Here is a 23,962-nt window from a genome sequence, read left to right as displayed (position 1 = left end):
GAATATGGGACTTTCTTTTGCTGAAGTGATATTGGATCTATCTGTTAGGAAGAGGTTGCAGTAATGCAGACCCGGCAAAGGAATGTAGTCCAAGAATATTTATAAGCTTTATTTCTGAACACACCTCCTTTTTTTTGAAGGCATTGGATTTTTAAAGAATCATCTCATATGTATTTGTAATTCCATCCACACTCCACCATCGTGTAATTTGCTCAGTTACCTTACTGCTTTGCAGTTTAACCAACATACTTAGCAGGGGTATGGAATAGAAAAGTCTAAATGCTTATCATTTATGCTCACATACTTGCCTGTGACCTTATAGATGACATTTTTTTGCCTTACTGATTCTATTTTCTGAGAACTGAAATTTAAATAAGAATTGGTTTTCACTTTAAGTGAAGTTTAAGCTATTAATTATACACTAGGCAGAGTTATATTCATGCAGATTGGGATCATAAGAAGCAAGCACCTTTTGGATGAATATGTTCTTTGTAAAAAATAAACTTAATTTACTCTTGTCACTGCAGATTAAGTTTCTCATTCAGAGATGCTGCTCAGCTGAGTCCTTTCTTAAAAAAAAAACCCAAACAGTCTGATTGAACTGCATTAGGATTTGGAGCTTAGACTACATCAGAGAAACTTGCTCTTGGGAAGCAAAATCATCTAGTGGTAAGGGAGTCTTAAGAGACTTGAGGGATTTTTCCCTTTCCTTGCTTCTGATATATTGAGGGACCTGCAGGCAAGTCACTTTACTTTGACCTATTTATTACCGTGTCTCTTAAAGATAAAGACTGCCTTTCACTTTATCTTTTGTCATGGCATGCTTATCAAAGCTGCATTCTCCACATAGTAATTCCAGCATAAAATAGAGAGAAAACTATTTAAGTTAATAATGTACTAGCATTTTTTTTTTATTTGTGTTGCCTTTACAAAGCTCAGAGCATTGTAAACTAGCTACCAATAATCATGCTGTTCTCCAAAGAGGACCGTGTTACTTTCATCTTAATAATACAGGTATTGCAGCAGATCTGCATAGTGTGTAACGCCCTAGGGTATGGCTAAAAGGTAGTGTGTTGATCTACAAAGCTACGCCTCTGTTCTTGTAGTTCGCTTTTCACGTAGACCAGTATTCCACATTATTCTGTTGAGACATTAATCATAGAATCATTAGGCTGGAAAAGACTTTTGAGATTATCAAATCCAACAGTACCTGTCCACCACTAAATTATATCCCTAAGCACCTCATCTACCTGCCTTTTAACACCTCCAGGGATGGTGACTCAACCACCTCCCTGGGCAGCCTCTGCCAGAAACTGTGTCAAAGACTTTATTAAAGCCCAGGTACACTACATTCACAGCTTTTCCCTCATCCATCAAGTGGGTCACCTTGTCATAGAAGGTGATCAGGTTAGTTTGGCAGGACCTGCCTTTCATAAACCCATGATGAGTGGGTCTGATCACCCGGTTGTCCTGTATGTGCTGTGAGATGGCAACCAAGTTGTCCTGCTCCATGACCTTCCCTGGCACCGAGGTCAGACTGACAGGTCTGTAGTTTCCTGGATCCTCTCTCTGGCCCTTCTTGTAAATGGGTGTAACATCTGCCAGCCTCCAGTCCAATGGAACTTCCGCAGTCAGCCAGGACTACCAGCTGGTAGGTGATGGAAAGGGGTTTGGCAAGCACCTCTGCCAGACTCCTTAATATCCTTGAGTGGATACCATCCAGCCCCATAGACTTATGAATGTCTAGCTTGTCTAGCAGGTCTCTGACCAGTTCCTCTTGGATCACGGGAGCTTTGTTCTGCTCCGCATCCTTGTCTACCGGCTCATGAGGCTGAGTACCCAGGGAACATCTTACTATTAAAGACTGAGGCAAAGAAGGCATTAAGTACCACAGCCTTACCCTCATCCTTTGTCACTATTGTCCCCCACGCATCCAGTAAAAAATCGAGATTCTCCTTTGCTCTTCTTTTGTTGTTGATATATTTGTAGAAGGATTTTTTTATTATCTTTCACAGAATTGGCCAATCTGAGTTCTAATTTGTCTTTATCCCTTCTGATTTTCTCTCTACGTGGTCTCACTTAATCTCTGTAGTCCTCCTGAGATGCCTGCCTCTTTTCCAAAATCCATATATTTTCTTCTTTTTCCTGATCTCCACCCAGAGCTGTCCATTTCCACCCAGACCAATCCATTTTGTCTAGTCTGTTGTGTCACAATACCTGTCAAAACTTTTGTCTTTGTATTTGCACAAATAAAATCCACTTGTGAATTCAACTGTATGGCCAGTGCTTCTGACTGCAAGGTTTCAGGCAGCATTGCTATGTCAACAAGGGATTTTATGTTTTATAGTATCTGTCTGACACAGCAGAGCTAACACAAAGTGCTAATCCAAATATAGTTATAGCCACAAAATTCAACTTCTGTTGGTGTAACTTGTTTTGCCTGGAAGCATGATAACATGGAATAAATACACTTGCAAAAGATAGTTTTAATACACCAGTGGTACAAAATTGTTACTACACAGGAGGATATAACTATACCTATTTATACTAGCACAACGCTCCTCTGTGCTGGTGTAGCTATAACCATTTTTGTCATTGGCTTGATGTAAAGTTGGCACTGCATTATGAATCTGTGCACTGGAGGAATCAGGAAAAAGTGACTCAGGGCTCACAGATGTGTTTCTCTGTACTTGTCTTGTTACTATGCCTGTCCTAAGGTTGAAGTTAAGGCAGAATGGAAAGAGCAGAAATAACGGTGGGATAAAAGGATAAAAAAAACAAGTGTGAGGCAGTTCCAAAGGGTGCAAGAAAGCATGGAGAGTGCGCATTAGAGTCACAAGTCAGACATGGTTAGGCGAAATGAAGACACAAAGAAGTTTCAAGAAAGCTGTAAGTAGTCAAAACACAGATATGGGATGAGCAACAGAAGAGAATCTATGCTTTGGTACAGTCCTAGAAGTCGGGAATCAGTTGCTTAGACTTTAGCATATAGAGGGGTTTGAGAAGGGTTGAGGCATAGCATTGATACACTTTCCATTAGTAAAGTTATTTCATTGTGTTTGGTGTTAAATTCTCTCACTCTTATATCTGTACTTTATGCTCTGAAGATCTAGAAATTTTGCAAATGTATTGAAGTGGTACTGCAGGACCTTGATTTAGATATTTGTCATGTCAGATAGAAATGGGTTTGTCCTCTGTGACCTTCAATGTATTTGGGGTTTTTTTAGGAAAAAAAAAAACCCAAACCCTGTACCTACATTCACACCTTTTGTAACCTCTAATGGAGACTATGTATTTTACTTAACTGTAGTGCAGTGTAGGTGCAGAACATTTACAAGATATATGAATTGCCTGCAATTGTGCTGAATGGCAGTTATGTACAGCATATTTACTTAAGTTTAACCATTTATTTGTGCTGGGGACCTCTGCTGCTGTGTGAGATATGAGTCTCTCCCTTAAGTTAACACTTTACATGATTTATTCATAGGGCATCTGGGTTTTTTTTGAACTAAATTCAGACAATTTTATTCAGACATTCTATCAAAAGCCCTTCAGGTAGAAAGAGACAGTTTACATCTGAATTCTGAGTTTTCCATGGCACTTCATAAACCAGAAAAGAATCATCTTTCCTTCATGGCCCAGGGAGTTCTGAAACAACTTACTGTGCTGTAAATCTGTAGAAATATGAAATATTTCTTTTCGTGCTTTTGTGGCTAGAGGCTTGAAAAAAGCAATGTGAATCTAATTGAACACACACAATAGTTGTAACTAATGATGCATTTACCTATTTAGGTGATGAATTAGCCTTTCCAAAAATCAGTGTCATTTCTGCTTGCTGTTAATCCCAATGCTTTTTTGATATGTAAAAACATTTTTGCCTTAGCTCTGAAATAATTTTTGCACTATTTCACCTGATTAAAACAAAAAATGGAAGGGAAACACTAAATTATTTTAGTTCCAATTTAATTTTAAGAGTGATGAACTAAGGCTGTACTATAACTTAGAAGTTGCCAACAGTAATAGGTGGACTTGAAACTACTCTGAAGAGGGAAATAAAAATAAGGAATTTCCCTGTCATAGGTTGCTAAAGCAGCAGAGTCGTTGGTAGGAAAGCAACTCCTTGACCAGCAAAGTAGCTGGTAGAAAACACTCCCTCCAGCTGAGCGGGTAGAGCTCTGCATCTGAGCTTGGTTGGCGTATGATTCGAGAAGTTGGAGGATGAACTCACAGTTTCTTTTACCATCTCTGTGTGAGCTGCACAGTGGGAGTACTTTGATTTCTTTGAGGATCAAGGGTCACCTCTCTTAATGTGTGTGATATTCAAATATATTTAATATTTAATTTTAAAGTCAGGTATCAAACGCTACAAGTTATTTTGCAGTGGTAGATTCATAACCAAGATACTTTCTATAAATTGCAGAAATTTGGGTTTGAAGAATATGCAATAATAATTTAAAGATTTGGGAGCATGTGTAGTTTGTTTAGGATATTCTTTCTCTGTGTCGTTGTTCTGTTACAGAACTTAGTTGTGAAAGATACAACCAAGCAATTATTCCTAAATTGTTTCACTGGAAAATATGCGAGAACAAAACCCCACTCCATCAGTTTTCATGGAAGTAGGTGCCAAGTGCAGGTTTTATATTATTCAGTCTGCTTTGAACTTAGAATTTAGTCCACCGCTGCTCTTAGAAGGAGAGAGGAAAACAAAAGAAGGAAGTAGCAAGCAGAGATAAACTTATGTTTGCATTTTTTTTCTCCTCAAACTGCAGTAATCATACTTTGGGCAGCCATGAAATTCTTCGCAAGGCAACCACCTGCATTCAGCTTCGACTACACAGCATTAGTAATCTGAAGCAAAGTTTGGCCAGAACGGTATGTTGTCTTTTTTTCCTTCTCTTTCTTTTATGTAGCGACCTGTAGTAAAAATCAGAGAGATTATTTACTTTCCTGAGATTGCATATAATATTGCTGAACTCCAGTTAAAACTTCTGGGGAACATCTCTGCTTTGCTCCTGTACTTTTATCTAGTGAGTTACTGTAGAGAATACACAACTGAAAAAGACCAAAGGTTACCTTTTTAGGAAAAAAAAATCAGTTTTGTCAGAATTCAATGCTCTTTATTTATTTTTTTTAATTGGCTTTTCTATGTTTAGAACTATAACAAGGGCAAAACTACTCAAAGTACTGTGTAAAATTAATTAGATCTGCATTCTTGTTATTATCACTGAAACCAGGGAAGGATGATAACAGCCAGAATCACAGTTTATGTGTTTGTGCTTGTGTGATGTGTACCTGTGTGTGTCTATGGGCTTTTTGTAGACATGCAGAAACGCTATCTGTAAGGACATGTAGTCCTTACAGAAAACATTGTTTTATCATCATCTTAAATCCAAGGATATTTCTGTTTAGGTTATTTAAGCTTAAGCAACCTTGCAGTGGATTACTGAGCTTTAATGACTCTGACCTATGCTAGCAAATGTGAGCTATATTCCCAGTGGACCACCTTGAATTACTTCCAACCCAAAGTTAGCAGTAGAGCAGATGCTTTGTTCTGGGCAATATTCACTGGCAGCGTGTAGACTCTGTTCACAGATAGTACCAAGTACGTTCTTTGCATAGGTGTGCTATCAGTCTGAGCCTGTCAGTGTATGGGTCAGATAAATAGCAGATTTGTAACAAAAAAGGGGAGAGGCATTCTTTTCATTTCTGTTATGTGTTGCCATGTGAAACATCAAATTCAATACAATATGTTACTCGGAGCATTAAAAAAAATTATAATGAGACCAAATATATATATATGTATTTTTTAATTTTTATTTTAACCAGTTTATAGATAAATGCAAAATAATTTAGTGCTGATGTGTACAGTCCTGGCTAAATTATTGGACTGTCAATATTATTCACTTAATTATTTATTTTATTTTTTTTTTAATTGATTTTTCTTGGTGTAGCATTGACCAAATAAAGTAAATGAGGAAACACAGAAGCTTTCATCACTAGGTCATTTCTAAAATAACTTAGATCAATGAATTGCCAAGTACTTGCTCTCAGCCTAGAAAAAACACGTTGATATTTGAACATACCTTCAGAAGGGATTGAGCAAGTTCCCATCTCGTGTCCTTTCTCACTCCACCCCCATATCACAGCAGCAAAATGAACATGTCCAGTGACCACTGGAATGAGTTCTGTCTTGGGAAAGTATCTGTGGTACCTTACTGTCATTTAACTGCAAATTGTTGAGATCAAGGCAAGAAACACCGTGTGGTTTCCCTTATCTGCATTGAATAAAGATTAGATGGTCATCACAGTCCTTTCTGGTGCTAGATCTGTGACAAAACATCTTGTGTTTGGTGACGGAAAGCTTCATTTTTTTCCCACATAATACTTCAAAGAAGGGCTGGAGAAGAGTGGAGCTTTGGTGATTAGTAATAATTATGAATCCATGTAAGTATGTGGAATGGCAGAAAAATTGTTCACCTTTTTTAGGTCAGCATCCTTGTCTTCTAGATGGAATAATATGTTATTGACCCTTCTGCTGGGCAGTTGCAGGTTTCCAACGTTTTCTGGGCTAAGAAATGAGTGACATGAATTACAAGTTTGATACAAATGCATTTTGCTAATTATACACATGTAACGTGGTGAAGGTTTGTTTTACATGCACATGCTGAGAAAAGGGAGCCTCAGACAACTTCCTGATAGTCTCCTTTTCAAACTTCCAGGCAAATGATTGTCTCTTTACTAGTTACTCTGTCTTCAAGCAGAAAAGCTATAATACAGAGCAAATGACCTAATTGCCATATATAGATCTATTATTACTATAGATCTTCAAAATTATGTACGTTAGAATATAATAATATGTTCAGGAGTCTCTTCTAAAGCTTTAAAGCTTGTTTGTGTGCTAAAGAAGAAAAGCCCTATACCAATGCCATCTGGAGACTGCCTTCATGATTCTTACTTACCTTACATAACACTTTTGAAATCGCGATGCATAGTTAAAAATATTGTCTCTACTTGCAAATTACCATTCATTTATTATTATGCTTAATAACCAATATAAGATGATACTTCTGAGTAATGTGCAACTGATTTATTTTTTTTTCAAACCAAACAGCTTGTGAACTTTGGCCAATAAATGTGTTCCAAATTCTTTCGTGAATATAGATGAAAAATATTTTTTTTAAGGTGAATACTTGCTTCCTTTCCTCTTATGGGAAGCTGGCATTCTGTTATGAAGTATTCAGAAAGAGGAAATTGTCCTGAACTGAGCAGTTACAAGCAGGAAATTTGACCTGGGGCTTTACATGGAATGACACATCTTTCAGCCGGTGGAGGACCTTTAATTTGATTGTGGTTGAGACGTGATTTATCAGCCTTAACACTCTCGAACAAATGTATTTTAAAACTCAAATTTTCAAAATGCTAGATTCCTACTAAACAGAAATAAGGCATATGCAGGGAACATAAAGATATCTTCATAATATAGAAATATAGAAATGTATTGAAGCTGGGTTTTGTACCGTCTAGCCAGACAAAGAGCTTCTGTTGACAGGAGTGGGAATCCTGCACTTTGCAGATTTTTTCCCAACATATTGAAATCTTGAGAGTGACAATGAATGGACGAGAAAATCCAGCAGTCCTCTTGTCAAATGGTGGCCCAGTGTACATGGGCTTCAGTAACACTGAAGAAAACCTGCAAGATTTGTTTTGACTGCACACCTGTTCTACTCCGTATTTTAACCTAGGTGATCTCTAAGAGGCAACCCTTAAGCACAAACTCCACAAGTTTTAGTGGTTCAGAAGCGTTACATTCCTCGTGGCTAAGTGATGTTTAGGAAGAAATGTGCAGTGGAACAGCATAGATACAGAAACCTTTGTCCAGATACCATTGGAGAGGGATGGTATCCAAGAGAGTTTTCCTCATATTTTGCTTAGGTAGCAAAAAGTGCTTAGGGGTGTCTAACAAGAGCCTTTCTTCCTCTTCCAAGAATTTTTGGACTAAGGCAGCCAGCAAGCACTATTTCCTGAAAGTCTGAAAATACTTCTATTTTCACATATACCAGTGTTAATGATGTTAATATTGTACCAGACATAATGAATTAAGTGTTAACGTTCTGAACATAATCACAGTTGAGGAAAAGCAGTGTTCCATCATGATAAGAAGCTGTGGTTTTTTTTTCCCCTTTATTTGAATGTTTGTGACTTTTTAGAGGGATTATGTTGTGTTTCAAATAGAAGGGAGCCTTTTCTTGTGTTTAAGTCTCCCTTAAAACTGTGCTACTGTAAAATGCTTCATGTTTTATTAATGTACTCAAAGTATCCTTCAACTCTGTTGCAGTTTGACAGGTCTAAATGAGATTTACTATACTGCAACACACTGTGGAGGCCAGGAGCAGAGACCAAGCATCTCTTGACTTTTCACATTTTGGAAATGGTTACAATTATCAGGTAGAATGATTAAAATCGAACAAAAGTAGTCTTTCAGGCGGGTAACTAACAAGCTTGGGAGACAAATTAGCAGCGTTCAGGCCATTAGAAAACGTCTATAGCCTCAAAGTATTTGTGGAACTATAATTAATAACCTACACTAGAGTTTAACCAGGAAGGGCGACATTTTAAGATGTCTTCAAGTGAATTATTGATGCCCCTTTTACAGTAATTGACATGGCTCCAAAAGCTTCAGGCCATGAATTTACTTCAGGTCACTATTAATAGCAAAAAACATGAGCAGTGCTTTAGCTGGCTTATGCCGTAGACCCAGAGTTTTCCTCCAGTTCCAAGGCATGTCTGCACAGAGCACTTGGGTTGGAGAGGTTCTGCTCACAGGCAGGAGCACAAGCCAGTCTGTCAAGACCAGACAAAATCTACCAGAGAAGACACAGACTGTGCTGCATTGAAAGCTGTGGTGTTTCCTTTCACTCTCGACCCAGTTCTATAGATCTCTTGGATCTTCTGAAACTTGCTCCTGTCACAATGAATTCAAGAATCTGAGGTAGTTTACACTGAGCTCACAGTCAGTTTTGTTGTTGCTGTTCTCTGAAACTTGTGGCTTTGGTCATAAAATGTGTTTGAAAGTCACAGACGGTTTATGGAAAATAAATTTCCCTCCCTCAGAATTCATATAAAAGAGAAGAAAATAGTGTTTTTTCAATGCAAAAACTTTGAGACTTTTAAGATTCTTTAGGTCTCTCGGATAGTTATGTATACGTGAAGCTACTGTTCATATTTTTTAGTTAATCTGCTCTTACTCTTTGGGAGAATTTCACCTGTGATCTGTAGGATCCTTCCAAATTTTGAACTTTGAAATATATTCTTTCATAGAAATCTTCACTAAGGTTGTAGTTTAACTAGTATCACAGAAATATAAATATAGGAATAGCTTGACAATCCTTCTATGTAATAATTCCCTGTATGTATTCAGGTTCTAAAGTCACATATGCCCACTTTTTGCCCTAGTCTATCACATCCACTTGAGCTTATGGGTTCCTACGAGTCAGACGTCTTATTTCTCCCTAAGCTTCGGGGCTCCCTCCGTCAGTCTGCATCACATTGTTTCCAAGTTCAGCCTTCCTTGTCCCCTAGTCTTGTTAGTGTATGAGATCAAGGAGGGAGTTGTGATTTGTCAGTCTTGTTCTGCAGTTCAAGCCTTGTCCCTCATTTTTTTTGGTTTAGCTGTGCTCTGTTATTTGTAAGGTCACCTCTGAGAGTCAAGATTAATGTCTGTCTAGATGTAGCAAATTCAAATCGTGATACTATAGCAAGCAAGTGTGGAGTGCTTCATGGAATACACACTTCTGATTATGATAGCAGTACAAAATATTTTCAAGGCTTGAGATGCCACACCATTCCTCTAGCATGCACTGAAGCAACACAATAGCTGTCAGAGGCCAGCTGCTCCAAGCCTCAGAGGATGGAATGGACCGAAGACAGAGTTGTGAGCAAAATGAGCAGATATTGGGTCAGAACCCTGTTTAACGCTGTTAGTGCTGCACTTGGGGAGTAGGCATTCACAAGCTATTCTTGTTTGTCTTGTAATCATATTTGTAGGAGCAAATCTGGGGTACAGAGCAGATTCTGAAAGCAGCTGAGAAAAGACCATCTACTCTCAAATGTATCCCCTAAACTCCAAATACTTACCCTTTCTTCTCCCTTTTGATACTATTTAACATTCTTGCATCCATACACAGAGGTAAGAACCTCAGGTGTTCGAATAACCAAGACAAAGCAGAGCTTAGTGCTTAGGTCTAAGACACGTATATTCACAGCTTAGTGCATGATAATGTTTATCTTCATCCTTTTCCATTTCATTCATCTAATTCATCTTTCATTTATTGCCACTATGTGATAAAGAAGATAGTAACACTCCAGATGGGAATTCTTTACCGAACATCTGTAATGTATCTAGCTCAGCAAGATCTTGCTCTTTAAAAGGTATTATTGCTATATCTCTATTTAGCTTTGTAAAGCAGAATTAATGCAAATTAATTCACATATGATTTATTATATTTAAATTGAATCTATCCATAGCAGATGCACAAGTTGCTCAGCCATGTTTGCTTCAGACTACTAGAAAAAAATTAAGTGGTCACCTTATTCTGAACAATCTTTAAATATTTGAATTTACTAACATTCAAAATATTAGGCCAAGGCTTTTTTAGCCAAGCAAGTAAAAAAATGTTTTTTTTCTTTAGTAAATACAGTTTTTCTTTCAAATTTGGTTGGAGGTGGGGATCACAAATCTCATTTCATCTCTGTTGCATTATGCTATGATTTTTTTGAAATTTTGTTTATCTTATGAAAATTACATTAAAGGATGAATAGAAGAATTTTTTCCTGACTGAAATGTTGTTCTTAAAGTAAACCATTTTGTCTTCCCTTCACAAAGATTTTGAAAGTTTCATTAGTTTAGTTTAGCATAAAATAGAGTCAGCTTTCAGAATCTTATGCATCCTTAGCCAAATATATTTTCTCTCCTCTGCTTCACTTTCAGGAAAATAAATATTTTAGATCTGTAAACAAGTAAATAAATAGGCTGTAGCCTGGTTGCCTAACCTGCGTCCATCCCAGCTAACATTTGCAATTCTAGATATATTAAGAAAAATAATGTCTGGCGGTTGTCCCAGACACTGCAGAAATAGAAGCTCATCACCACTAGATGCCCATGTGCTGTGCTGCTTCTCTACCTCTGTTTTCTTATTTAATTATTTTCTCTCTCATCCCCCAACCCTTCCCAGAGTTATACCTGTTCATAGCTATTATTTCTTTTGTAATCCATGACCAGTGAATTTTGCTTGTCACAGGCCTTTCATTAAATTTTCTGTGTGAGTTACAAAATCTGGGCTCAAGTAGAAGTCAGAGAAAGGGCAGATTTTTCAGGATATGGTGATGTCTACAAGCTGGTGGTACATACACATGGGTTGAGCTACCTCTATGGACTAGGAGGAATTAAGGCACCAAAAGCAACAAATCAATGGGGCTGGAAAAGGGACTTTATCTGAATTGGAAGAGGTTTGGTCAGCAGAACGTGTCAAGGCAAACCCATGGAATTCTGGAGAAGAGAAGGCTCCAAGGAGACCTCATAGCGACCTTCCAATACCCAAAGGGGGCCTACAAGAAGGCTGGGGAGGGACTGTTTACAAAGGCTTGTAGGGATAGGACGAGGGGCAATGGGTATAAACTCGAGAGGGGCAGATTTACACTAGACATAAGGAGGAATTTCTTCACTATGAGGGTGGTGAAGCACTGGAACCCGTTGCCCAGGGAAGTTGTGGATGCCCCATCCTTGGAGGTGTTGGATGGGGCTTTGGGCAGCCTGATCTAGTGGGACGTCTGCCTGCCTGTCACAGGAGAGTTGGAACTGGATGATCTTTAAGGTCCCTTCCAACCCAAACTATTCCATGATTCTGTGATTCTATGATTCATTTAGTTTTGAAAGGACCTTAAGGAAATCATTCAGTCTAATCCCTGCAGGATCAGCTAGAAGATGTTGCCCAGGACAATAATATTCAAACATACTCTACAGCCTGTCAGGGCAATCCCTTTCCATGTTTGAACACCATTGTGTTTTTTTAAATTATTATTGCATTAAGATGGAATGTTGTGTTTTCATTTGTGCCCACTGCCTTCTGTCCTGTCAGTGGCTATTACCAAGAAGAGATTGGCTTCCTTGTCTTCGGTTCCTCCCATTAGATATATGTACACATTGATATGATCCGCTATGTGCTTTCCCTTCTCCAAACTGAACAGTCTCGGTTCAACCTATCCTCGTATGAAAGATGTTTTAGTCCCTAGATCATCTCGATGAATCTTACCTGAGAAAAATCCCTTCAGAGGGATTGCAAAGGATGATGCAGATGTTCTGCATTCTGTTCTCTCACAAAAAGAAAGCAGCAGAGACGTTTAGGATACAAAATGACTTCTGATTTGTGACTAGCGTATATTGCCATTGAAATCTCTTAACAAGAAAGCAGATGCTGACTTTATGGATGCCTAGCTATAACCTTAATTTATACATAGCGAGAAGGAACTACTGTGACATTTTAGTTTGACCTCCTATATAGTACAAACCACTGTAATATGATAGAGATTCACTAAATAAAATTTCAGACTGAAACATCCTGAATGCTCTGAAAGGAAAGAACTCCTGGCAGAACATGCTGGCTTTTGTAAAATATCAAGCAAATATCTCCAGCATACCTTTTTCCTTTTTCAGAATATGGCATCTCAGTATGTGTTTCTCTTCCACAGCATGAGGATGACCAAAGTTTGTTCGGTGTGAATCAGCTGTTAGAACACACTTGTGCCTGGAGACTGATCTGGTAAGAACATTGGTACTTGACAGTATTTCTCTTTGTAATTACTTATATTAGCAGTGAGCCTCCTGGCCTCAAAGGACAATTCCAAGACCTACTGGGAACAGGAATAATACCAAAGAGAAAAAAAAGAGTTCGATGTTTTAGACTCTTATTTTCAAAACTTATTGATCGCTTATCAAAAATCAATAATAATTTATAGGTCTATATAGTTTTTCCCCATTCTCTCCTTTTCATGTAATTGAAGCTTTTATTAGAGTTTTCTTTTTTCCTAAAATTTCTCAAGACTGAAGGGTCATCGTTTTCATGTGTGTGTTGCTCTTAGAGATATTTTAATAGTAAATACTGTGAAAATAATAGGGTTTTCTTTCATTCTGCCTGTCGTTTCACAGTTCAGTGATATTTTATTTTACTTTAATTTTATTTTATTTTATTTATTTTATTTTATTTTATTTTATTTTATTTTATTTTATTTTATTTTATTTTATTTTATTTTATTTTATTTTTAAGGAGGCTATTTATGACAAGTTTTAAACTTAATATTTAAAGTGCGTCTGAATCTGAAACTAGCCTACCATGGACAAGCATTAAATGCGAGATATTCCTTATTCAATTTCCATTATGTTCCATTTCATGCATTTGATAAGGAAGCTGATAACGCTTTTTGTAATGTTTTCATCCATGTGCTCTAAAGTACTTTGCCAAAAACAGTAAATGCCACACCTGTCATTTAGCAGATGGAGGAAAACAGAGAGGTAGTGGCTTGTTCAAGGTGAATATCTGGTACTTACTGAGAACCCATCTGGTTTCCTAGGAGCATGACCCAGATTTTCTCTCTGGTCCTGGCTATAAAGAGATCAAACCAATTATACAATTTATACATGCACTACTTATTGACTGGTTTATTGCTTGTGATGTAAAGCATGTGGTCTTTTCCATGCAAAGTGAGTATTCAGACGGGATATGTGACAAAAGATGCTGAGCTGCAAATCAGCTATTCTCTACAAAATTTTCTCTTATGTTGTAGAGCAATGAGTAACTGGTAGCGGAGGCAATAAATACTTATTTTCTTCAACCATAAGTTCAATAAATATTGAAAAAATAAAAACTTGAACTGTGTTTGATCACTATTTCCTGCTTATCCCATGGATTGTTGATTAGTAGGAGAAAATGTTTTCCAGCATTACTGATCGAGAAATATTTGCGGTTGGGTCGTGTGCTCTCAATTACATTTCTAACTTATCTAAGAAGTAAAAGGAGTAATAGCTAAGTGACAGAAGTTTGCTGTCCAGAATGTTCACAGAAGCTGCCTGTGATGATTTGCAGAAGGATTTTACAATGCTGAGTTGAGTGTGTGATAAAGTGGCAGATGAAATTTTGAGAAGATAAATGTATCTAGGAGGAAAAGGTCTTAAATTCATATAAGAAATCGTAGGCTCTGAGTTTGCTTTTACCACCAGGACTGAGTTCTTGGGGTTATAATAAATAGTTCTGAATATCAGCTTTGGTGCACAGCAGCTGCAAAAAAAAAGATAAAATGAATGTTGGGATTATAAAAGAAATGAAAAAAACAAAAAACAGTCTTATACCGTAGTATCAATGTAGGTTGTTCATTTATCTTGAATACAGCCAACAGTTCTGTTTCTCCCATTTCAAATATGATCTAATAGAACTTGGAAAAAGTGATGAGACTTGCAGCAAGGATGCTTAGAGGAATGAGCATATGAGAAACAAAGAAGTAATAGTATTCCTCATCCTGATGAAGAGATAACAGAAGTTGGGTATTTTATAGGTGACAAGTCTACGAAATTAAGAAGCATAGAGAATGTCTGCAGGAAGGGATCGTTTACCGTATCTTCCATTGCAAGATAAAGGGAGCATGAAGTGAAAGTAGCAGATTCAGAACAGGCAAGAGTAGGTATTTCTTTGCGTAAGACCTAATTAAGTAATGTCTGGACACAGCTAGGCTTACCCAGAACTGCGTATGGATGCTTTCAGAACATCTCCAAGGAGGGAGACTCCATAGTCTCTCCAGGCAGCTTGTGCCACTACTCAGTCAGCCTTGATGCCTCCTGTGTTTCAGTTTGTGCCCATCGCTTCCTGTCACCTGGCACCACTGAAGAAAGCCTGGCTCCATCGTCTTTGCATCTTTCTTTCAGGTTTTCATATACACCAGGAAGATCCCTCCCCGAGCCTTCTTCATTTTAGGACATACTCACAGGAGGCTATGCCCATAGGACTGCACCATACTGAATTCCTTGCACATATACAGTTTCCCAGTATTGTGCTTAAGGCTTGCTCTGGGATGTGCATTGCATACCTTCCATGTTAGGGCACAGAAACATTATGGTGGGCTGTCTCATGTTATGTTGGGCATTTCGAACTGAAACTGCCTTTTTAATGAATAAAAAATCTGCATGTTTTAGCAGCACTGTAGAGTCATAGAAGGCCTGGAGCAGGCTCCTGCTCAGTGCTAGGCAGGGTGCACAGCTGTTTCTTTCTCATTGTGGCTGCCCTAAGTGTTGCAAACACAAACCTTCCTGCACCGTTGATTTAGGGATTAAAAATCATTCTCTGGATCAAACTTCTGTAGCGGTCTTCACATATTCATTTTCCCCACTCGAAGCATCTAGTTGGAGTTGAAAACACTGGCACAATTATGCTGAGAAGGCACTTAGATTTGAAGCACCACCAAAACTATAAAGTGAGCCGTAGGGTGAAGAAAAGCCCTTATTATTGCAAGCAGTCTCTTTGGGTTTGGAGATTTTTTGGAGGCCATATATATTGCCATAATGACTCTTTGAAAGATAACATATAACAATATCTTTGTGCTTATTCTGCGCTGGGAAGTAAATTTGCAATATGTTATAATATCTCAATTCTGTATCCAGCTTGGGCTGTAGTAAAGACAGACTAGACAGGTGCAATAAAATGTAGGGGCAGTAGAATGCACTCAGCACAACCTGTGCTAGTCTGCCTGGCAACTAGGAGGGCCAGCATGTTACATTCCCATATTGCTGTCTTCACAGCTGTGCGTATTTAGATTAGCTAAATAAAATAATGCTCAATGTTGCCTGTGTGTTTTGTAGTTACTTTTCTGATTGTACCATACAAACATTCGTGTTTTAGAGAATGTATTGAGAAGCTCGCTTGTCTGCTTAGATCCAGCAAAGAAGGAAAAAGAACAGTTGGAACTGGCTTGAGATGAAGTAAAAAGAGTGAACTGAAACCTTGACTCTGTAATCACCAGGTTCGCTCTCACAGGCGAATGTGAAAAAAATAAAACCAACAGCCTGTATATTGCTTTATGCACTTATTTTTTATAACTTGAAAACCAAACACCATGTAAATCAATGAGTGCATCAGAAGAACTGCAGTTCATTGGCCCATAATCTCTGACACTGAGGTGCCAGTAACTGTAACACAATAGCTAGTCTGGTCCATGCAGTTAGGCACAGCTTAGTTAGGCAGCATGGTGATAAATAGCATTTTTAAAAGGAAACCTGGCATTGCTCCACAGCACGTGCTGCTGACAGGAAACTGAAACACGAATGTTATAGTTACATGATATATATAATCGTTGTCTTTCTCCCATAGACCAACCGGGATCCTAGACTGGCTATGAAGTTGTTCGTGCTTCTCTTTTTTATTTTCTTTTATTTTCAGACACATCATTCTATGTTACCTTGCTATAATGTCCAAATATTTCCTCATTGTAAGACAAACACTGAAAGTTCATCAGTTGATTAGTATTGCCATAGTTAAACATAGCTATCAAAGATGTACAATTATGAAATATATCTGTGTAATAATGTATGGATACTATTAATTTTCTAGCGGCCCAAGATTCAGGATAGTGTTAGAGATATTTTGATAACTGCCAGAAGTTACTGTATTTATTTCCTATTTATTATGTAAAAGTGTGGCTACTTTATAGAGAGAATTCTCTAAGGTGGACTAAACTGATGGAAAAGATGCTAATTTTTGAATTGGCATTATAATTTATGAAATTATTCTGAAATCTGCAGTTAGGCTAAGCATGCTAATAAACATGCTTACCTGTATGCATCAAGGTAACAAGGCAAGCCCATATGTCCAAAACTACTATTGAACTGGGTAATGCTATGAAAAAGATGTTATGCTTGGAGACTTGGTGAAAGCAGAGCAACAACCTGTATCAGCTATGACTTAACAGGATTACAGGAGGTATTGCCAGACAGCTACTCAACACACAAACTGTCTGGCTAGATAAGGCTAGTGCAGATTGGAAATAAAAAGCTGAAAAAGCAAAGCCATCTGTAGGAGGTAGTGAATAGTAGACATCTACAGGGAAATGAATTCTGGTACTAGTACAGGGAACGCCACTTAACATTTCTCTATTCAATATGATGATTTCAGTGTAAATGACTCTTTATCTTCCTCTTGCCATACAATATGTATAATGAAAGTCTAAGCACATACCATAAAACTTGTACTTTGGACAATAGTTGCAGCTCTAATCTTTGATTGCTGAGTTAACCCAACTAAGATACAGGAGGGGACACACAATTTCTCTGTAAACAGTCCACTTGTTTTGAAGCAATCAAAATATTTTTGTGACTTTCAGCTACCGGACTGCAATAGGGGAAAATTGCTTTTAAGCCTTCTGTAGAGAGAAAATTCTAATACAGAGCGACAGTGGGAAATATGAGGGAAAGAAAGCAAAGAGAAAGAGATAGAGCAAAACAAATAAATACTAAGAAAACAGAAACTGAAATTTCCACTTTACCATAAAAGCACGCGTTCATAATCTCAAATAATTTAAGGGAGGTTTGCTAAGGCACAGCAATGTTCCTATACAAACTTTGTGGTAACTTCTGTAGCATGACAAAGGCAAAGGACTACAGTGTGACATATCTCTACCTACTGAAGAAAAACAAATCTACAGTATAGGTAATACCATGGAAAAGGTAGTTACTTAACCGGTGAACTTAAGAGCTGTAGACAAATACAGTGTAATGAATTATGCAGCAGTTTTCCCTTTTTATAGTATACAATTTTATACTTGTGACTTAGTATGAACTTTTGAAATTTGGAGCTTTTTTAGAAGTTTTGCCAATCTTTTGCTTGGTTCTCTGTGGCTTCAGTCTATGAAGTGCTTGAGAAAGATTTTGTAGTATCTACTTAAGTCTATCCTTCTTCAAGATAATATTTAAGCACTTGCTTAACCTTAAAGAGCAATATAAATGGGTTTTGGAGTTCAGTTGACATTGAAATAGCAAATTGCTTGCTGGAGTTCTTTCACTTGGGAAATGTGTATCCTCCAAGCTTAAAGAAGAAATTTACATCTATGCTTTGTGGCACATGACTACCAAAAAACCATGGAGATCTAGGCTTAGTATTACATAATGTCTGCATGTCTTTATTTTATACCAACATAAATCCACTGTCAATTAAACTTAGAGAATGTGAAAAAAAAACCAAAAAACAAAACAACTGTTTGTTTTATCCAGTTGTTATTAATTTAATGTTGTTTTCTTTTTTCCAACTTCCAGGAGGAACCTTGTCTCAGTTATTATGAAATATAGAGATCAAGTGGAATGTCTGTTGCAAAATGAGGTATTTGTTCTCAGTTTGTTATACCAGAAAAACATTAACTTCTAGGTAAAAGGTATCTAATTATTAATCTGTTTCAAATGTGAGTAATAAAGACTTTTAATTAAAGCTGTTTAAGCTGACTTTGAAAGGATGTAAATTCTCTTTATAAAACTTTTCTTGAGATTGGGAAGAAAGTGCTACAAATTTAAAATATTAAAATTGACTCTTTCCAAGTGTTAAGGGATCTGTAGCTAAAACCAGGATCATTTAGTTTGGCAGTGTATTGTCTGGAATTAATAGAGCTACAATATACTATATGCATCTACAAAATTTGTCCCTGATCTTGCAAACCTGCAAGCCAAATGTATATGGATTTAGGATACATACTCAAGCATGCAGTACTTTGCAGGATTAGGTTTACACAGTAAAACTCAGAAAAGCTTTATTTTAAAGTAATGTGGGCTGCCAATTGAATGTTATGTGCTCGAAGGAAAAATCTCTTGAGAAATCTTCTCTGCTAACTAATGTTTTAAGAACAAATGTCTAAAAGACAAATGCATATTTCAGTGATAGTTCGAAAGAAACCAAATGGCATTTTGATCCGAGTTTCAGGTTGTCGTGCTAACTGACTTTCTAGGATTTGGAACTGGAAAGAAGATGAACGACATCAGTAAAATGAGGGAATACTGATGTATAACAGTACTATGTAGATATTCCAGTGCATCACTTCCAGAGCTATAATTCGTTATGCTGAAGTATGAATTTCTTTGACATATAGTGTATGTTAAAACATAAAATTCTTATTTCATTTTAGAAATGTCACCTGTATTCAAGTCTAGTTTTTAGTCTTTCTGGATATTCTTGATCCATGGATGTTTCTATTTTGAATAGTCAGAAAACATACACATAGACATACATACAAGCATTTATACTTATGCACATATATGTAGGTGCACATATACATAGACATGCATTAATACAGAAATGTATATCAATACATATGTAAATAAAAGTAGGTAGATAAAAATATTCTACATTTTTGTTGCGATGTTTGACATCTTTTGCAAACCGCATAGAAATGTAAAAGCTGTTGAAAAGCGCCAAGCTACAAAGCTCTAGTTTCAATACTGTGTAAGCATTTACTGAACTTTCCTTTGTAAGCAGTGTCACAAAGGAGAGACTATTTAGTGTATAAAATATGATACAGTCATAACCATTTGGAAAATTTAAGTCCCCAAACTCAAATGTGCATATATATTTCTTTACTGAAGTAGACCCATCAGTGTAGTTACTCACATTCACTTCAAATTTTAGGGCCTAAAGTAAGAAGATTCCAAATTCAAAGGAAGCTATAATCTCAACATTAATGAGACACTGCAATCCACCCAGTGCAACTGATGTTCTGTGGATATTCCTCAGACAGATAATGGCGCACTCTTAAAATTGTATTTGCTGAGGTTTTTTACCTTGAATAAGCGATTACTTAAGATCATTAACTTTTTATAAAGGGAAAACGGTGTTTTTCAAATATTCATTCTATGCAACAAATATGCATGTGTTACTATAGAGCTAAGTTTCTCTGTAGTTTATTCTTTCTTAACAATGCCTTGTCTACACAGGGACACTCGATAAAGTTCATATGAATTGATTAAAAGAGCAATAGTGCATGTTAATGACTTAGGTCAGATCACCGTGTAGATGTTTTCCTTCAGAAGCATCAGAGTTTATGGAGCTTTTTCAAACTATAATAATTAAAACTATTGTTTCTCTTTTACTTTAGTAAGTGAGTTGAAAAATTATGGAGCTGTAACCTAATAATTTATAATCATAAGTATATAGTAAAGGAAGCAAAAAAAGAGAACTCTTTATTTGTTCTTTGATTCCTTGTTTACTTATTTTCTCTAACATCTGATTAGATTCCTTTATGAATGTTTAAAATTAGGATCTTTATAGCTGCTGCCTGTCCCAAGTTTACATGGGAATAATTATTTTTATATTCAAAGCCAGCACTCACATCACTGGGAGAGTTGTTACCCTTCTTATTCACCACAATCCAACCTCAGCACACTCTGAACTTTAAGCCACTGGGAGTTACTCACATATACTCTTAATACGTTAAGTACACGCATACCTCGTTAAGTTCTGTACTTAGCTGCAATTTCCTTAAGCATTCAGTTTTAATCAGACAGATCATTCTTAGCTTAGAAAGATCAAAATTTTTTTTACTCATTTAGCTACGGACTTCTGAATTTACTTGTTCAAGGATGTCTGTTATAGTTAAAAGCCTTGTAGATACCAATTCTTCTGACTTACATGACAAGCCCACTATTATTATTGTTAGTTATGACCAATGAATGGCAAATTCATTTTATTATGGATAATGCCTCTATAAAATGAAAATGGAGAAAAAAAAAGATTATTTGGCACAAGGTGGGGGTAGAATTAGTGCTGTTGAGGTAAACAGGGTTCCCCGAGAGTGTGTGCAATTAGCCATTTTGATTGTCCTGATAATCACTTGACATGCACTTCATTTTCAAATCTATTCAGTATGTGCTACTGATGTGCAGAGAAGACTGTAAATTTTTAATAGTGTAGAAGTTCTAGAAAGAAGTAGCATTTTTTAATCATCTAAATAATTTAAACACCAAAATATCTTCCAAAGGTTCTGCTGGTATTTAAATATGTAGAGAAAAACACATACACAAGATTTGGACTTTAATTCTTTTACAGTTTAAGAAAACATAGAACTTATGTAAGAAATGAATTCCTATCTTCCCTTCTCTGGCACAAAAATCAATGTCATATATCTACATATGGAAAAGGAAAACTCTTTACATGCTAATATAAAAAATAGAAATAGTGTGAAAGAGGTCATCATTTATAGTATACAATATTACACAATATTTTTATATGCTTACTGTTCTTCATGTGCAATGTGCTGCTTAGAAGTAACTACCATATTAACTAAGTGTATGGTATCTTTTGTAAAATATTAACTACTTAGTTAATTTATCTCTAAATGGAATAGTATTTTATACAGAAATTGAATTGTTCCTTAAGATACTCAACTCTTTGTGGAACATCATATACATGTATGTAAAATAATATATAAACTGTGGGGATTTTTTCTTTTTTTTCTTCTAATCTCCAGTAGTATAGCTGTTTCTCTACTCCAAGATTACCCTTGTGTACGTCTGTTGCTCATCTACTGCTCAGAAATTGTCCTGCATTGATGTGTCCCTATAGACAGAACTTCCTCCGTTCTAATAATAAATATCCACTTGTGAAGAAGAAAAATGCTAAATTAAAATGTATTAAAATTAAATGCTAAATTTGAAATATAAACATTTTTTTATTTCAAACTATATATAGTAATTAAAATTATGTATGTACATTTCTGTGTTTATATGTGTGCATTTCTTTAATAACTGCACAGTAAACTAACATGCATAATGCTTTGTTAAAAATATGTTAAAAAAGCTGTACCATTTTTACAAGTTTCTACTTCTTTTGTCAATGTGTGTGAGCATAGAGAGTAAATCTTGCAGGAGTTCAATTTAAAAATCTAAGCAGTAGGAAAGACATATTAAATTAAGGAAATGCACTCTTTGTAAATTGGCAGAAGGGTGAATAAACTTTAGACCAAAGGAAGATCTAAAGTTCTTAAGAGATCACAGTCAGCCATAGTTTTTCTTCAGAACATCTAGTATGAAGTGTTCCTGTCTTTAATTATTAAAAAACTCCAACAACTTGTATTTAAAAGAGGTCTGGCTACCAGTTATTTGAGTGTATTTTATGTAATACATTCTTGCTTTAGTTCTGCTCAAGGCAGGTAATGTAGAATTAGGAACCTCAATGTATTTTTATATTTATTTGTATAAATGACAGGTGGTAATTGTCTCAGTATGGTCTGCATATAGACCTTAAGCTTGAAAAAAGAAAGTTCATCTTGGTACAGATTTTCTTTTTCAGGCATGAAATGGATAAGTTAGGGAAATGGTTTTATCAGTAAACAGACATGCTGTAGCACACTAAAAAGAACGTTTATCAGTACAGAAATATGGAAAATATTTATAGAAGGCCTTCTACTTGTTCAGAGAATGTATTTTAAGGTTTAATGAAGTGATATAACTGCAGAAAACCCATGAATTTTTATCGTTTTATTTATTTATTTATTTTCCTGAACTTAGAGTACTTGGTATTTGAAGACTGTGTTTTCCTTCCTTTGATATCCAATTTTTTTTTTTTAATTCCCTGAGGTATTTCTAAGATTATTCATCTAGAGATTTTTTCTTATGATAGTATTTAAAGATCAAAATTTATTATCACTAAGATTTAGTAGTTTGAACTATATATGTATATTCTGCAGAAAAGCTAGTTGCAGAAGTACTAAGTCCTCAGGTGTCAGATTATGCAGCTTCCCACACAGTCACTATTTTTAGGAGGAACATGGCGCTCTGCCAGCTCTCACAAAGAGATGGGTAGGAGACAATAGTGGAGATAGAGATACATTCATAGTATCATGAAAACCTCAAAGTCTGTGAATAATTTGGGTTCAGATTTCCTCAGAAGTTTCTTTGCAGTGCTTCTATGCTCATGAAGTTCAGACAAACCAATGTTTTGCCTCAAAATTAGTCTTTAAATACCAAATTTGTCACGATTTTCAACAAGGCACATTTTTTGGAAAATAATTGGATTTCAAGAAAAATTATGATAGTCTTAGTATCTATTGGTCACTAGCAATTACAGCATTGCCAGGTGATTGCATGGTGCATTTGAGTTTTAGATGTTTTTCTACATAATCACTGGTATGAAGTTGATGGTAACGTATTTCTGGTAAATGGTACATGTCTAGTGTTTGCTTTTTTCTTTCTTTGCGATCAACAGCATAAAGTTGATAATGTGATTGAAGTAGCTAAAGCAATCTGCAGTGTCCTCTGTTTTGTGGAAACCAGAGACATTACTGACGCAGTCAAGAAACTCCGTGCAGTGCCATTGGCGAAAGCACAGGTAAAAGATGCAAGTTTATGACCTGTTTTTCTCCTTAAAATGGAAGCTTGTATGTGTATCACTAATTTTCTGGTTGATCAAGGCCATTCTACTGTGTTACTACGTATTTTCCCTCTGACAACGCTTAGGTAGAAGCACTAAGAAAAAAAAAAAGGATTCTTGACAATGCATAACAGAAGAGTTACAGACTTGTCTTGTGTTTAACTGATACGCTCCTCTGCTTGTTCTTTCCTATTCCCACCAAACATACAAATTTCTGCTTTGCCACATCAGCTATTTACCAAATCATGTGATTTCAAAATATTTATTTTTCATATATTTAGCATAGATTGTTAACAATAAAAAAAAATCCTCATGTAAATGTCCTTAAACTTTGAGATTTTCAGATAGAAATGTCTCTGCTATTTGTACACCAAGGAATTCTCAACTCTGAAAACATGGAAATGAATTTTGCCAGGGTTACTGTATAATTGTGAAATGGGACTTTGGAGGGCAGTATCTATTCTCAGATTTGTCATCAGCCTCTTTGGTGTGTCCTTGGACAAGTCACTATGACAGAAGTTCTG

The 23,962-nt window shown here is 36.3% G+C and overlaps 1 protein-coding gene across 1 annotated transcript in view; it reads left to right on the top strand.

Annotated features, from left to right (window-relative positions):
* The window catches only part of PIK3C2G (phosphatidylinositol-4-phosphate 3-kinase catalytic subunit type 2 gamma), a 291,894-nt gene that overhangs the window by 103,494 nt on the left and 164,438 nt on the right, over window positions 1-23,962 (top strand). Inside the window, exons 6-9 of the mRNA XM_054078355.1 lie at window positions 4,770-4,872; window positions 12,745-12,815; window positions 18,344-18,407; window positions 23,274-23,396. Coding sequence (XP_053934330.1) covers window positions 4,770-4,872; window positions 12,745-12,815; window positions 18,344-18,407; window positions 23,274-23,396 — 361 coding nt within the window. The remainder of the gene's footprint in view (window positions 1-4,769; window positions 4,873-12,744; window positions 12,816-18,343; window positions 18,408-23,273; window positions 23,397-23,962) is intronic.

Source organism: Cuculus canorus, chromosome 1 (genome assembly GCF_017976375.1).
Source record: "Cuculus canorus isolate bCucCan1 chromosome 1, bCucCan1.pri, whole genome shotgun sequence".
Taxonomy (NCBI): domain Eukaryota; kingdom Metazoa; phylum Chordata; class Aves; order Cuculiformes; family Cuculidae; genus Cuculus; species Cuculus canorus.
This window is presented reverse-complemented; position numbering and strand designations above follow the sequence as displayed.